The sequence below is a fragment of the Zeugodacus cucurbitae genome, chromosome 2 (genome assembly GCF_028554725.1).
Source record: "Zeugodacus cucurbitae isolate PBARC_wt_2022May chromosome 2, idZeuCucr1.2, whole genome shotgun sequence".
Classification (NCBI taxonomy): domain Eukaryota; kingdom Metazoa; phylum Arthropoda; class Insecta; order Diptera; family Tephritidae; genus Zeugodacus; species Zeugodacus cucurbitae.
Window position 1 is genome coordinate 24,167,762 of NC_071667.1, and position 17,092 is coordinate 24,184,853.

Below are 17,092 nucleotides of genomic sequence, written 5' to 3' on the forward strand. Positions count from 1 at the left end.
GAAAACACTTCTTGAGTTTTATTTATACATTTTTTATTAAATTAAAAGTCAATTATCAATAATATTCTTGAGTACCAAAATGGTTAGCCCTGTTTCTGTCCCATTAGCCAAGAGAGCACATTAAATGGACACGCATTCTTTAATTCGTAGTCGCATGTTTCATAGTCCGCTTGCACAATGCGGCTGTATTCGTCCTCCAGACCTGTTTTTGTTGGAAAACTGTGGTGAAAGAAATTATATAATAATTGGAAAAAATATAATAATAATTTATATATTTTATTTCATTTTTGTAAATTTATTCAAACCTACGTAAACATCACACGGAGTATATCCTGCACCAATGAATATCCTGGTGGTAACAAAAATCGTTTACAATCACATATTGCGCGCATAATACAGGACTTCAAGTCTATCCCAAGACTGTAAAACGAGAACAATTATAAAACTTTTATTGCAGAATTTCTAAAACAGTAAATATCTATAAAAATCTTATACAAAATAAGAAATGGCAAGCTAAGACTAAGCGCAAAATAATGTCACAAAGGTTTTTTATACTATATCGAGGATGGAACAGAAATCTCAAGCAATCGCTTCGGAGCTTGGAGGGTAAAAACTCGAAAAAATATTCGTTTATTGAATCTTCACGAAAATCTAAGTTGTTCATCTAATAATTCTGTACAAATAAGTTAGAGGTAACCTATTAGATCGTATATGACTATAGCGCTTTCACACTCGCGTCTGTTTCTGCTCTTTGACTTTGCTTTATGTTTTAATAACTGAAGACTTAATAAAAATACAACACTACAAATATAAATTTTTACGATCACGTCCCTTAAGCTTTGTTATTTTTTACCAAGTATTTAAGTTTTAGTAACAATAAAACACTCACATATTACTCAAACCGTTCAGCTGATGAAATATTTGTCTGCGATCACGATAGTTGTGATAATGTTTCCACTCATGATGATCTTCTAATTCAGGAAAATGCATGTATAAGGGTTCAATTTCCTCAAGCTCCTCTAAAACGTCAACGGAACTCAGATCAGCTTCAGAAGAGGAATCATCTTCCAGCGTATTTTGCTCCTCGGTATTTTCTTCTAGCGCTGTGTCGCGTTGCCAGCGTCTACCTTGGGTCCAGGTCTCACCTGCACCTGGGGGTTGCTCCCATTGCTGCCACTTTCTAGCCTTTTGCTGCCATTTCTTATTTGATGACCAAGGCAACGGCGTAGTTGTCCATTTATTCCATTTCGCGTCCTGCGACAGCCAATCAGGCTGCTTGTCAGGCCATTGCTTTGCGGGTGTCCACTCATAACGCTGCGCATAACCAGGTGCACCATACTTGGACCATTGCTGCCACTTATGTGGTTGTGTGTAGTACTGCGAAATGGTTGAGGTTGGCGGTCCTACTGGCTTCGCATCTACCCACTGCAAATGATGACCCGATTCGTCGATACGTTGTACTTTTGATGGTTTTGTGGCTGGTTTGGCTTTGTACCTGATCAATGAACCTGGTATTTGTATAATGAGTGGTGTGGTGGGACCCTTTGACTTTGGTTTCGGTGTAGTCTTTGGACGCAAACGTTTCGGTATTAGATCGAGGCGACTAGTAATCATAGGGTAGTATACAGCCAATTCCATATTGAAATTGAACCCACTGGGAAAACGAGCGAGTAGTTTTTTACTAAGTCCTAAGGTAAATTTTAGACGCGTTTTAGCAGGCGCGAGTAGAAAACGTTTTTTACGCGAAAACACGCGTTCAACGATCGGACGTAATGTGGTGATGCCGCTCAACGAATTCGTGCTGCATGATTTGGGTTTGATCACTTTCGTAGTTGACGCGTTTGTGGTATATATTTCCGTTAAATTCGAAATTGGTAATGAATTTTCGAGTTTTGGTTCAAATAGATTTTTAGTTTCCGCACTTAAGTAACCGAATAGCAGCAATAAATGCAGACAACTGTACGTACGAATTAATTTCATTTTTTTCACTACTTTTTCTGTTATATGTGTGCCATACGTACTTTTCGTTCGATTTAAGAAATAATACTACTTGCAGTGAAAACTTTGGAACTATCAAAAGCCCCAAAAATATAGCGCAATTACATGCACTCACTTAACGGCATTTTGGCCGGAATTTAATATATTGAACTCACAAAATTCTTCTTTCACTATCGCCATTTCATTTTTTTGATAAAACCAATTGATCACACCAACGACTTGCGCTCAGCACTAATTGAGCCATCATCGGCTCACTTGTATGCACATACTTCTCATTACTGTTGACACAAACCATTTACAGCTAGTTGACATTTCTCTTTCAATTGACTGTTAATAAAGCTGTCAACAAACGCATTTGATACTCCAATAACCTAAATATTATAACCGAAATAATTTATTCAATACATGAGACGCAGATGGTAGTGGGTTCTACTAAATCCACATTCTATATGCTCAATCAGTCGCTTTTTATACTTTGTAACAGACATCTCGACAGTCAATATGAATTGGAAAAGTATTTTTGTAGTGCTCACGCCATTATTGGTCGAACGCTCGCAGGCTTTGATTTATCCAAACATGTCCACTTCTTTAGGTGTAAGTATAACATGTAGTTCCTCTATTCTCCGTTTTAAATTTTGTATAACCGTAATTTATCTTTCTCTCTTCCTCAGCTTGTCCACTCGGTTTCATATCCCGTTGTGGAGTACCTTCCTGAGCGTAGTATACTCATGGATTGGTGCTTTCAAATGTCTTACAATTTGCCCGGTTCGGTTTCGGCTTTCTACAACATACCCATTTGGCCGGGAATACAGAATCCAAAACCGCGTAATAAACGTAGTATTGACCGCGATACTGATAGTCTGGAGGTGCAGCAACATTTGCAGTGGTTGGATAAATATGATCGCAAAATAAATGTAAATCAGCATCCGATGGATTTAACGGCTGGGGAGCTATATCAAGGAATTGAGGATTACTTTTCCAGGTATTGGATTTATATAATTAGCTTGTGAAATGTTTGGTATATTTTCGACTTTGCCGAATTTAGTAGTAATAATGACCGTTAACCCCACATAGTGCTACTCTAAAAACTAAGTTTATGCTGTTTTTCAAACTAATAAGACTAGAAATTCTAAGAATTTAAATTTAAATATGGGTAGTTCAAAGTCTAATTTTTCAGGGATCTTTCATTAAGTATAGTGGTACCAGGATTATTATGTATTGGCTGCAATCGGCTTTCCAATACTGGGATTTCTGGACTGTACAGATGTTTAGAAACGTAGAAACTAGGCACCTCAAGGCAACAACCGATTAGATCTATCCTTGAGTAAACAAAGTAGAATCGGCAGAGTGCAGAACATGTACATTATAAAACATTAGAGCAGTACATCTGCGAATGTCCAGCCTTCAGACAGTTAGATTGGGATATCTTCCAAGGATCCAGCGAATTGTTGAATGGTGTTTAGTTAGAACTCATTGAAGAGCGAAATAAGCTTAAGAAATTGTCTTTCCAAAGAATTAAATTATGTTACATCTACTTTTTATAAGAAATTATAATATAATATGTACTTAATAAATCAAAATCAATCATTTTATTACACAGCTTTGGCGTACATGAAACTTGCCTCTTACGTAGCGTTTGCGAGTTAGCTCAACATCCATTTGATGATGACCATCATACAATTCTCACGGAACTCTTAACATTTATATTGACGTAAGTAAAATAATCAGAGTAAAGAACTATTGTCTTACATTTAATAAAAAATATTGCTTTTGTAATTATTAGGCCCTCCCTGCATCAAGGTTTCGCCAAACACGAAAAAATTTACAGGGAAACATACGAAGCTGCCGAACTTCATGGATTTTTGGGTGAAAATTGTACTGCTCTCTATGCCGATTGTGAAAGAGATATTTTAAGTGTTGTAACTAAAATTATATTAATAAATGACTGATTAATTAAATAAAAAACTAAAAAAATATTTAGAAAAGTAAACTCAGAGATCTCTTATCAAACATTATTATCTTATTATTATCTTATCGTTACAAACCATTCTTAAACGGTATTTCAAAGTTGATTTGGACCACTTCACCATCACAACCCATGCGGATCTGTTTGTCTTATTGTCGCCCTATATGTATATGTCTATATGGGCAACGAAGTCTTATATAAAAGAATATCAAAATCAATCTGCTCTCCATTCAAAAAATACACTGTTGTATGGTCTGTCTCTTAGCATTAGCTCAAAAAATTGATTTTATTGCAGCTATAAAACATCCAATAGGCACGGCCTATATAGAGAAATGATGGTTGTGTTTGAAGTTTTCTTCCAATAATGAATTCATCTTTTGTATCTGCTACGGAATTTTATCCATGAATTATATTATATTTTTATCTTAGAGCTCTCTTCTCATAAAGATAAAAATCACCACATGCGCCGGTGTCTTTTAACAATTCTCCATAGAGACATCCTGAACAAAAAATATCACAAATATCTTAAAGCTGCCTTTTTGCGCGATATTGGCATAGACTCCGCTTTCTCGAATATAGCCATCTCCACCTGATCTTTCCAACGGAGTGGAGGTCTTCCTTGACATCCACCAGCGGGTACTGTATAGAATATTTTCAAAGCTGGAGCGCTTTCGTCCATTCGAACAACATGTCCTAGCCATCGCAGCCGCTATATTTTCATTCGCTGAACTATGTCTATGTCGTCGAATAACACATACAGCTCATCATTCCATCGTCTGCGGTATTCGCCGCCAATGTTTAAGGGACCATAAATCTTCCGCAAAATGTTCCTCTCGAAAACTCTTAGTGCCGTCTCATCGGATATTGACTTCGTCCACATTTCTTCACCATTAAGCAGGACGGGAATGATGAAAGACTTATAAAGTTTGGTTTTTGTTCTTCGAGAGAGGTCTTACTTTTACAATTATTATTATTTATTTCAATTATTATTTCAGTTTTTTCATAATATGATATAAAAGATCAAAACTCATATCCAACAATTAAAAATGGTCTAACGATTTATAAATAATTGTATTCGACTGTGAATTTGAATTGAGAGACTCGAGAGTGAGAAGCGGCCGACTCGTCTCTATGGACAAAATCCGATTGTCATGGATATCTACGGTAGCGTACAGTATGTTCGGTTAATTTATTCATTTAATTTAATTAAGATAACATATATTTTGACATACAAGAGCTGTCTATGAGCTATGATATAGCACCAGAATGAAATAACAATAATGCCGAGTTATTAGAGACGTCATCATATCTACAAAACTGACACTCTGTCCGAAACTCAAATATTCGTTCAGACGACCACGGTATGAATCTTTAAAGGCTCGGAGGGGTAATATGCTAAAGAAGAGCCGATTTCTCGGGTTGGAGTCTATAAAAACGATTGTTCGTCGGAATGCTTGACTTGTTTCAATAACAGTATATTCTATATATATATTAGAACTTAAGAACTAAAACTTTGACTCTCTGTTGATGGTAAAAAACAAGCTAAGCTCAATGTAACAGTTATTTTTTTAGTTTTTATATACCAACAACCATTACAGACTCATTATCAATGTTAATATAGTTATGCTATCACCTTGATAATTTAATATGTACATACATATGTATATATTAAGTGATATTTGCAAATCGTGATTGGAACACCCTGGTGTCCAATGAGTATTATGTCACAAGACAATCTCTTACCAAATCTTTAACAAGACTTTAAATTAACACATTTTCCATAAGCAAAACATTGGCTTTGGAATTCATTAGCGGTTTGAACGTAACTTAACTGCAAGTACATAACTTATTAAGTGAGGTTTAATTGTGAGAATAACTAAAACAATGTGTCAATACGCATGTGTGGCACAAACTACTTGCCGACAATGAGATGTCGTGGCATTCAAATCACAATGACTACACATTTGGCATTCAAATATTAGAGATTAGCAACAACTACGAACAGTTGACAATATGTTGTCGCGCTCTTTTGTTATCAAAATTTACATCTTCGTAAGCGTGTTTATCAAAAGCTTCCACATAGCTGCCACATACTTACTTTATCCTAACACCAGCTGGCTGCAGGTACAAATATTCATTAAAATTGTGTGAAATTTATTTAAAAATAATAATTTTTTATTTTGTTTTAGTTAACGGTCTCCATATCATATCCGATTATTGACTTATCGTTGCATCGCACTGTTCTCTTCGATTGGGGCTTTCAAATGAACTACGACTTTCCATTTAGCCCCACGTCTTTCTACAATGCTCCTATTTGGAAGTTGGAGAAACGTGATGTGCACAACAACAACGATACTCGAAGCTTTGATAAAGCAAACTTCAATGATTTCGAAGCAATGGAGTACGTTGGAGCATTTAAAAATTGGTTAGTTCCATCAAAAGATAAGCATTTCTTCGACTTCACAGCTGGTGAATTGTATAACGCATTGGAAAACGTAATAGCAAGGTAAGCGTCGACGACTCTAATAAAAAATAAACTTTTTAAATTTATATTCATCTCTCAAGCTATGGCTTTCACTCCAGTTGTTTGCTCCAAAGCGTCTGCGATATCGCTAAATATCCGTTTGATGCCGAAGAACGTCACTTAATACGTGATTTGCTCACATTTATACTTACGTAATGCAAATTATATATGCAATTTTTATGATTATATTAAATCTCTTGAAACTCTGTAGGCCCTCATTGCATTCGGGTTTCGCCGCAAGCGAAGACGTGCAGCGTAAAGCTTACGAGACAGCAGAATGGAGTGGTATGCGTGGTTTAAATTGCAGAAGACTCTATCCAGCTTGTAGAAGGAATTTCCTGCGTATTATCTCAAAAGTAATTTTCGACAATACATGATTATGTTAAATTTGAAAAGTAAATATACCATTTATAACTGCATAATATTAAAATGTCTAAATTTGTTGTCCTTGTTTTCAAGACATTATTTTTAACTCTGAACTAAATTCACAAGGTGTGGCATTTAAATGCTTGTTTGTCTACAAATAATATATACAAATACAAACTGCATGTGAATATCAATGCAGTTTAAAAAGTTGCAAGTATGTATGTATGTTATTGGCGTTCAACCGTTTAGCCGGTTATAGCCGAATCGATGAGAGCGCGCCACTCTTCTCTTTCCTTCGCAGTTCGGCGCCAGTTGGAGATTCCAAGTGTAACCAGGTCGCTCTCCACCTGGTCCCTCCAACGGAGTGGAGGCCTTCCCCTTCCTCGGCTTCCTCCGGCGGGTACTGCATCGAACACTATCAGGGCTGGAGTGTTTTCGTCCATTCGGACAACATGACCTAGCCAGCGTTGCCGCTGTCTTTTTATTCGCTGAACTATGTCAATGTCGTCGTATAACTCGTACAGCTCATCGTTCCATCGTCTGCGGTATTCGCCGTTGCCAATGTTCTGAGGACCATAAATCTTGCGCAAAATTTTCCTCTCGAAAACTTTTAGTGTCGTCTCATCTGATGTTGACATCGTCCAAGCTTCTGCACCATAAAGCAGGACGCGAACGATAAGCTACTTGTAGAGTTTGATTTTGGTTCGTCGATAGAGGACTTTACTGTTCAATTGCCTACTCAGTTCAAAGTAGAACCTGTTGGCAAGAGTGATTCTGCGCTGAATTTCGTGGCTGACATTGTTGGTGTTGTTGATACTGGTTCCCAGGTATACGAAATTATCTACGACTTCGAAGTTATGACTGTCAACAGTGACGTGGAAGCCAACACGCGAGTGCGCCAACTGTTTGCTTGATGACAGGATATATTTCGTCTTGTCCTCATTCACCTCCAGACCCATTCGCTTCGCCTCCTTATCCATGCGGGAAAAAGCAGAACAAACGGCGCGGTTGTTGCTTCCGATGATATCAATATCATCGGCGTACGCCAGGAGCTGTACACTCTTGTAGAAGATTGTACCTTCTCTATTTAGCTCTGCAGCTCGTATTATTTATTCCAACATCAAGTTAAAGAAGTCGCACTATAGTGAGTCACCTTGTCTGAAACCTCGTTTGGTATCGAACAGCTCGGTGTTGCTCAACGTCAACTTACACAGTTGACGTTTTGCGGGGATACCAAATTCAGACATCGCGGCATAAAGGCAGCTCCTTTTCGTTGTGTCGAAAGCACCTTATCAGTTCTTCGTCGCCGTATTTGAATAACTCAGCCGGTAATCTATCGGCCCCTGCCGCTTTGTTGTTCTTCAGGCGGGTAATTGCTATTCGAATTTCTTCATGGTCGGGTAATGGAATATCTATTCCATCGTCATCGATTGGGGAATCGGGAATCGGGTTCGCCATCTCCTGGTGTTGTACTTTTACTGCCATTCAGCAGGTCGGAGAAGTGTTCCCTCCATAATCACAGTATGGCCTGGACATCGGTTAACAGATTACCATTTTGGTCTCTACATGAGGATGCTCCGGTCTTGAAACCTTCAAGACAGGAGCTTCATTTTTTCGTAAAATTTTCGAGCATTACCTCTGTTTGCCAGCTTCTCAAGCTCTTTGTACTCACGCATTTCGGCCTCTTTCTTTTTTTGTCTGCAGATGCGTCTCGCTTCCCTCTTTAGCTCTCGGTATCTATCCCAGTGAGTTTGAGATGCCGTTCCACAGTTTCCTTATACCGAGATGCTGATGAGTGCTCTCAGAGAGCAGGAGTGCAAGTCGAGTAGAGTATTTCGTGGCTGTCTGTTGTGATTGAAGCTTTTCGACGTCGAACCTTCCTTGTGTTTGTTGACGGGCGTTATTTGCTGCATAGAGGCGGGTGCGTATCTTCGCTGCAACCAGATAATGGTCCGAGTCTATATTTGGTCCTCGGAGCGTACGCACGTCTAAAACACTGGAGACATGTCTTCCGTCTATCACAACGTGATCGATTTGGTTACGCGTGATTCGATCAGGAGACAGCCAAGTAGCTTGGTGTATTTTCTTATGCTGGAATCTGGTACTACAGACGACCATATTTCGGGCAACCGCGAAGTCGATCAGCCTCAGGCCGTTTGGCGATGTTTCGTCATGGAGGCTGAATTTTCCGGCTGTTGTGCCAAAGACACCTTCTTTACCCACCCTGGCGTTAAAATCGCCAAGCACGATTTTGACATCGGGACGGGGGCAGCGCTCATAGGTACGTTCTAGGCGCTCATAGAAAGCATCTTTGGTCACATCGTCCTTCTCTTCCGTTGGGGCGTGAACGCAAATAAGCGATATGTTGAAGAACCTCGCTTTTATGCGGATTGTGGCTAGACGTTCATCCACCGGGGTGAATGCCAGGACTCTGCGACGGAGTCTCTCTTCTTGGATGGCGGTGATGTCAGCCTTTAGTCGTATGAGGACATCAACCAGCTGGGCAGAGGCACCTTCCCAATTAAGGGTCCGGACATTCCAGGTGCATGCCCTTAAATCATTATCCTTCAAACGTTTGCAGGGGTCTTCAACAAAAGGGGGGTGTCTCATCCGCGGCTTTCAATTTTTCATTGGTACTTCGTTTTTATGTGGTGGGTCCCAAACCCTACGCACAACCGCAGGAGCGGGTACGCCTTCTCACTTTAGCTCGCCTTCATACGGATGTTTGTTAGCTACCCAGAGGATACTTGGTCTAAAGCCGGAAGTCGTGAGCTGCTTGAATCATGTGGAGAAGAATCGTTTCTGGCCACTTCCAAGTGAATGACAATCAAAAACTTTCCTCACTTACGTGAACTTCTACACATGATCCCATCCTACAGATTCCCATAATTGAATTTACGTATATTACTAATATCAAACATTCTTCCCTACTGAAGCCACGAGGTTCAGAATTTCGAATTGTACAAGCCTAATCACCTTTTATACTGGACGATGACAGTGATGTTTAACGTACAATGTCTTCTTCCGTCAACTCCATTACATTACATCGAAATGACTCGGACAAGACCATCGATGCCAGGTTGGCAAGTTCTCAATTATCAAAATCACCTACCTGGAGGTTTAGTTCGGGCCTCATACACTACGAGCTCAAAATGCCCAATTATCCTTTGTAAGCGTTACCAGTAATGGAGGCTCTTTGTTGAACGGGCCTTGAAGAGTTTACCACAAATAGCGCGGTGACTGATAAAGCGATCGTTTATGAATGATCTTTTGCCCTTAAATCTTTAGTAAGCTTTGCTGTTTCCTTCGTGTCATTGATTTTTGCAGTAACAAGAGGAATATTGAAATCATACCACTTATCTTGCTATTATGCAGGCAGTATAGCGTACCAGTTGGAAGTTTTCTTCCACAGTGTTTGAATAATCATTTTTGGATAGAACTACAACTTGCAAAGCGATCAGATTATACAGCCTTACTACGTTATCTTAAAATATGGGGTTCCGCTATTCTCACCTCAAAAAAGAGCTCAGCGTTCCATCGTTATGGGTGGGATTTCAAGGCTGACATTGTTGTTTGTGTTAATGCTGGTTGAATGCAGAGAAAACCTACATGCTTGTATTTACAAGGAAGTACAAAATCTCTCAATGGAGGTTCCCCTCGCTAAACGGAACACAACTATCACCGAAGGACCGCACCAAGTAACTAGGAGTAGTCTTGGACTGTAAATTGTTGTGGAAGCAGAATGTGGAAGAAAGGGTAAGGAAGGCCAGTAATGCATGCATGCTCGGCACTACCTGGGGCTTTCTCCCTCTCTCAAGCACAGGTGCTAGACAGCAATTGTGAGGTGAGGTATGAAGTTATTGCTATTGAATAAGAAAATCAGCTTACCGGGAGCCAATGGAAAGGGTTCAGTGGCTCGCAGCGTTTTGTATAACGGGTGCTCTAAGTACCACCCCTACGGCGGCTCCTGAATGGGTACTAAACCTGCCGCCGATAGATCTCTTTGCCGAAAACTACGAGGCAAAATCGGCGGGGCGACCACTGGCGGTGCGACTACTGGCGGGAGTAGTATTTACATATAGTACCTTTGGACAGAAGTTTCCGAGTGAACCTAGACAAAGACGGCTGGCGTAAAGGAATGACAGCCTCACGCAACACATTAAATATCTATACAGATGGTTCGAAAATGGAGGACGGAGCAGGTGCGGAAATATACTGTCCGGAGTTAGAAGTAAAGCAGCCTTTCAAACTTCCGAATTACTGCAGTACATTTCAAGAGCTAGCCTTCAATGCGGCAGCCGGCTACTCCAAAGTCAATATCTACTTACATAGACAGTCAAGCAGCAATCAAGCAAAAACCTCGGTTCGCATTTGGGACAAACATATTTTAGATATCAGGGTGTGAGTAGATAGGGTTGCCAGGAACATGTGTCTACACTTCTAATGCGTGCCAGGCCATAAAGGCCTTGATGGCAACGAGATTGCCAAGAGTGGTGTACAACTGTCATCCGGAAACGTGACCGACATTGACAAACCCATGCACTGTCTATGCGATGATCTGGACAGGGGCATGACAAGGACAATCTTAACACGTTGGAAAAATATACCGGGGTGTGAAACCGCTAAAGCCATGTGTAAAGCGGTATACCAGAAGTACACAAAACTCCTACCGTCATTCGATGGTCCTGCATTGTCAATGGAACGTCTTCGGCCCTTGGGGGCCTCACAATATGAGAATCTGGAATTGGTATCGATAGTTAAGCCGCATAAGATTTTAAAATTCGCGCCAAGCGCAGCCATCCTAAAGGATGACTACTCCTCGTGGACAACGTGGCCAATGGCACTTCATCTGGTATCACAATGGACCGAAGCTGGTCTATGCGTGACTTATTGTCCTACCAGTATAACCTAACCTAACCTAATGATGGTGTTATGCAAATATTCGTCGAAATAAAATTCGTTTCTGACTGTAGTTATCTACACAACATTGCATGGACTACTACTTACTTTACCCAACTGAAAGCTATGTAATTAATGGTTCGCTTGGAGATTCTGCGTTGCCTCCTGCTATATATGGAATTATTCCCTAGACATCATCGGTTATTGGTATCTGATAGAAATCTATTAGATTACCTTGGGGCTGTGGACCCGAAAATTTAATAATATATTTCAAATATTCGTTCTGCTCTCTGCACTGATTGGGTTGAGTGGGTTCGAACAACTTATTGTTTTTGTTTATTCAAAGAATAACAGTCCTGTAGATAATTATCGAGCTTATTTTTATTGCTTTTCACTAAAATTTATTTTTTTTTTTTGTAGATTTACAGAAGCATTAAAAAGCCTTCACCGTATTTTTCCGTTATGAACTCCACCTTTTTCCTATCCTAAATTAAATTTTAATTTATCGACATATCTATGTATATACATATCTTTAAACATACATATGTATATATACATATATGGACAAAACTCGTTAAGTGTTAAACGTACATTATTGTCATTAAATCGGTATGAAAATTATATAACTGCAAATGAAATGCGATAAACACAATCAGTTACAATACTTATGTGATTCACAACAAAACTAAAAAAACTTGATTACAATACGATTGTTAAATACAAATTTTTTATTGTTTTCTCTCTAATAAAAATTGCTCACTTGCCATTCAAATATATTAACAAGTTTATAAAAAAGTTTTCTTTTTTCTGTAACTGTATTTATCATATTTGTTTCTGACATTAAAGGCGAATCTCCTAATTAGTAATGCATTGAAGTGCTCATTAATTTTATTGAGTTAGTAATTTTGCAACATTTCCAAATTTCCATTGTGAAAAATATTTATGGATTTATTTACGCATTTTATTGCAATTAGCACATTATCACACCGATTTGATTGTAGTCAAACAAATGCATTTGTATTGTAATTATAAATTTACAAATATTTATGGATAATTCAAATGAAATAAATTGCATGAATCGCACAAACTTACCATTGATTCGAGAGATTCAGACAAACTTCATATGGAAATTATGAAATATGCATGATTACAGCGTTAAAACGAAAAAAAATCATAAAAAATTCTGATTATCTTTCACATGCTTAATTGCCGTGCAAACAAAATAAGTCACGCATACGCCCTGGCGACCGAACTAGCAAACAAACAAAGAGTGGCTTATTTGCCAAAGTTCTTTGCAAACCTTTTTGTAGTTTATATGCTGTAAAAGTTAGTTGCTGTTGCTTTTTTCGTTTGATATTGTTTTTTGTAACACTAAACTCAATTTGTAGTTGTTGACTTGATAGATGTGCACTACAAGTCGCTTGCATGACGCTACATATAGACACATACGAGCACATACGTGATTTTGGCAGATGGTTACTAATATCCGACAAATTTGCAGTGACAAGGTAAGCTCTTTGTGTGAAGGGCAATAGTGTTGAGTACTTGAAGTTCATCTTCGAGTTTTTGTTGAAAATCGCGAGATACTAATCTCTCAAAAGCTTTACAAAGTGTCTTTTAGGGTCGCCGTATTCTACTCATTACTTTTTGAAAGTAGCACAAACTCGAAAACCGAAAGCCTAGAACCTTCTAGGAGAGTTTAAATATATTTAAGGAAGTAATTATACAGTCTATAGTGATAAGATTATATTTTTAAAATTGGATTTGATGTTTACCCTTGACAATCGTTGTTTTACCGTATCCCGTTATCTTTTTTCTCTGATTCATCTTTATTCTTGTTCTAAATTTATTCCAAATGTGGTGCTCCCTTTGTTGCCTATAGATTCTAAATGATCCTCTACATTAGCTTCCTTTGCAAAAATGTTTCTTTCTTTGTTTTATATCAAAATAGGGTTCATAGTGACCCTTTATCTGTGAGGTCCCAGCCGTAATTCGTATTTCTTAATTTTTGAAAACATTTGTGAGGTTAACTGTCTTCAATAACTGTTGAACTTAACTTAACTTAGAGAAATATTTTGATAGGAAAAACTCTTCGCATCACTGATATATCGCGCATACCCTCGTAAGAAGTATGCAAAATGTTTTCGAAAAGATTAGGTGAAGACGTTAAATGCAGACGACATATTTTAATTCTTAATAAGCTTTGGTCGTGAAAGCACTCAAGCGTGAAGTTTCCACCGCATGGCAGCTCAGCGACCAAAAAAATAAGCACAACAGTTGCAAAAACAATAGCAAATTACATAAATCGTGAGTGCTTGCTTGCAGTAAAAAGAAAAAAAGGCAAAGGAAAAATTCAAATATTTGAGGCACAAATCTCCATTGTCTTAGGCAGCAGCGCACACACTCACACACACAAGTAGAATTGCCTACAGCCATAAATATCAAATGTAACAACAAAGCGTGCGCACATAAATTACAAATTAACATACTTAATGTAATTACAAACGCCGCCATTCTCGCGCATATTTACACGCTAAGCTCACGCCTTCGCCTGTCGGCCGAGGACTACAACAATACCAGTACCGATGGCGGCGCATTCATACGCAGGATTCGCTGGATTCATGGATTGTATGCGCCGCTACTGGCTAATATGCTGCCAAATAATACTATTCGTTTGTTTGTTGTTTTTGCTAATAGCATTATTACGCCCGTCGTACATCTTGACCAACGGCAATGACAACGCGTACAGCAACAACAACAACCACAAAGCAAGTACGCAACGTAACGATGATTTTCCAACGCAAATTCGCAATAAATTAGATGAGAATCCCAACAGTCAGCAGGAAGCGCAACAACACCTCAACCGAAGCGTTGCCGGCGCCGTTGTTGGTGTGGTCATCAGTGGTTTACTTGACGACCACAACAATTTGCCCAAGTCACGCATCGCTGCTGGACGCGACTATGGCGTAAAAAATGCTTGGCACGCAAATAGCAGCACGCCCGCGGAGGGTACCGCAGTCGTTATGGATGACGTAGAAATTAGTACCATCAGAGCTTGGAGTCAGTATAACAGTGAAGTTAACAGCTGTAATGCAGTTGACAATAGAAGCAGTGTGCAGAATTCTTTTCAACTCACAGCTTTGGGGAATATATTGAAGCGCAGACAGAAAAAGTTCATAATTTTCAATGGAGGCGGTACGGTGAAGGTGAGAACGAAGAGATGATATTTATTTGATATATCGATCTCGATAAATCCAGAAATATAAACAGTTATATCAATCAAAAAGTAATACTTTGTAATACTTTCTTAAACGGATTCTCAATATATTACTGTTATAATTTTTTTAGTTAAACGCTTAGTCTTCCATATTCCAAAACGTTATTATTCGCTCACTCAGTATTTCTACTAAAACACTCTATATCTAAGGTAAAGTGTAAATGTTGATTGAGTTTACCAATTATCTTTTCAGTACCTGGTAGCTGTATCTATACCAATTATTCTACCCAACCCGCAGCACTCAATTTCTCATTACTATAATATACAAAGTCCCCATGTACCACTACCAAGACCGCTTTATTGGTGGGATTTTTTCAACTCCAGCACTTTTGCTGCACGTCGTCAGCAGCGTCAATTAACCGAGGCCACACCAGTGAAGCTTCATCCCAAAATTAAGCACGATGCAAGTCGCGAGTATATTTACGAAGCACTCGAACAAATTTTTCAACAGTAAGTCAAGTGTCGCATTGAATTCTTCAAAGCGTACATATACATATACTGAGTTCGTCATATCCTTTTTTAGGCATGGTATACCAGGTGAATCTTGTTTACTACAAGCCATTTGTGAAGTCTCTCAACTGCCGTTTCATGTACCACACATTTGGAGAAATGATTTGCGACACTTGTGGCACGCCATGGTTAATGCCATTTTAATGTAACGAACTATTCAATTATGAAATACTATGAGTACATATATGAAATTAATTTTGTCTACTCACTTTATAGACCCACTGTACCCAATGTTGATATGAAATATTTGCATGCCAGCCAAGCGGGACGTTTCGGTGTTGACTGTCAACAAGCATTTAGTGAGTGCCCACAAACAGTAAATGAGTGGCTGCGCAGAGTGGCTAATATGGTTTGAGATACGAAATTATTTAATGAGAGCTGACCAAAAGCTGTGCAAATACGTTTATCAAATCAGCATGTATATTCATTGTAGCGCTAAACTCAAAGTGTTGCGGAAATGGAAAACTAATAAAGAATTTACTACCGAATTTTATGAAATAGAATAATGGTGAAAAATTTTTCAAAAAAGTATAGACCAACTGGATACACATTATGTCCATATTTTCATTTAAAATTTACAGTTTGCCTTTTTATAATGGAAAGATATACAATCCAACAATGAGTCGAAATTATTAAAATTTACTACCCAAATTCGGAGTCAAGGACCTCAACTTTAAGAGAGCTACGTCAAATTTATAGTCGTCATAATCGTTCTGTCAAATCAACAATTGAGCGTCTAGTAGAAAATGAATTTGAACCCCCAGGCACAGTACAAAATGTTCCCGAGCCAGTGAGACAAAGAAGACCCCGTAGTCTCGAGAATATTGCTGCCATCATTGCATCAATTGAAGAAGATCTAAATCAGTCTCTCACACGTCGTTCTCAAACGTTGGGCATCTCTGTGACGTTGTTGTGGCGAATTTTGCGAAAAGACCTTGGCCTATATTCTTACAAGATCAAATTGACGCAAAGACTGAAGCCGCTTGACCACCAGAATCGTGTTATGTTAGTCAACTGGGCTGGGTCCGGGTTTTCATCGAAAAATCATCTTCAGAAATGAGTCTCATTTCTGGCTGAATGGCTTCGTCAATAAGCAAAATATGCATTATTGGTCAGGCAGCAATCCACACGTACTCCATTGGTCACCATTGCATCCCGAAAAAATTACGGTTTGGTGGCGTCTTTGGGCCGTACTTCAATGATAACCGAATATGTTTGGCCCGAATTGGATGATATGGACTTGGACAATATGTGGTTCCAAAAGGACGGCGCCACTAACCACACAGCGAGTGTCACAATCGATTTATTGTAAACCAAGTTCGGTGAACGTGTTATCTCATGAAACAGCCCCGTCAATTGGACGCCTCGGTCGTGCGACTTGACGCCGTTGGACTATTTCCTGTGGGGCTACGCCAAGTCTATGGTCTATACCAACAAGCCACCGACGATTGATCAACTTCGTACGAATATCGATCGTGAAATTGCAACAGTACCGGCCGATTTATCCTTTAAAACCATTGGTTCAGCGTCAGGAGTTGTGCAAGCATGACCG

The 17,092-nt window shown here is 38.9% G+C and overlaps 4 protein-coding genes across 8 annotated transcripts; 3 read left to right on the forward strand and 1 right to left on the reverse strand.

Moving 5' to 3' along the window:
- Positions 1-62: 62 nt before the first annotated feature.
- On the reverse strand, positions 63-2,122 carry LOC105217798 (uncharacterized). Its single transcript, XM_011192990.3, has 3 exons — positions 890-2,122; positions 310-420; positions 63-219 (listed from the first exon to the last, which is right to left on the reverse strand). Exons 1-3 carry the CDS (start codon positions 1,978-1,980, stop codon positions 84-86), a joined length of 1,338 nt encoding a protein of 445 aa, XP_011191292.1. The 5' UTR covers positions 1,981-2,122; the 3' UTR covers positions 63-83.
- Positions 2,123-2,321: 199 nt separating this feature from the next.
- On the forward strand, positions 2,322-3,938 carry LOC105217752 (uncharacterized; the record flags this gene model as incomplete). Its single annotated transcript, XM_011192913.3, has 4 exons — positions 2,322-2,592; positions 2,670-2,980; positions 3,599-3,709; positions 3,782-3,938. Coding segments are annotated over exons 1-4 (672 nt in total), but the record flags the coding sequence as incomplete, so codon positions are not given.
- Positions 3,939-4,964: 1,026 nt separating this feature from the next.
- On the forward strand, positions 4,965-6,917 carry LOC105217753 (uncharacterized). Of its 5 annotated transcripts, none has more exons than XM_054233666.1 (5): positions 4,986-5,128; positions 5,200-6,088; positions 6,154-6,470; positions 6,530-6,640; positions 6,700-6,917. In XM_054233666.1, the coding sequence occupies exons 2-5, from the start codon at positions 5,978-5,980 to the stop codon at positions 6,863-6,865; spliced, it is 705 nt and encodes a 234-aa protein (XP_054089641.1). In that variant the 5' UTR covers positions 4,986-5,128; positions 5,200-5,977; the 3' UTR covers positions 6,866-6,917. The 5 variants fall into 5 exon arrangements, with proteins under 5 accessions (XP_028899566.1, XP_054089641.1, XP_054089649.1 ...); XM_054233674.1 differs by having other exon boundaries at positions 5,200-5,325; XM_054233668.1 differs by having other exon boundaries at positions 4,999-5,138.
- A 7,007-nt stretch (positions 6,918-13,924) lies between these two features.
- Positions 13,925-16,317, forward strand: LOC105217754 (uncharacterized). The gene is made up of 4 exons (XM_011192916.3): positions 13,925-14,959; positions 15,224-15,480; positions 15,554-15,685; positions 15,757-16,317. Exons 1-4 carry the CDS (start codon positions 14,339-14,341, stop codon positions 15,893-15,895), a joined length of 1,149 nt encoding a protein of 382 aa, XP_011191218.1. The 5' UTR covers positions 13,925-14,338; the 3' UTR covers positions 15,896-16,317.
- Positions 16,318-17,092: the final 775 nt, after the last annotated feature.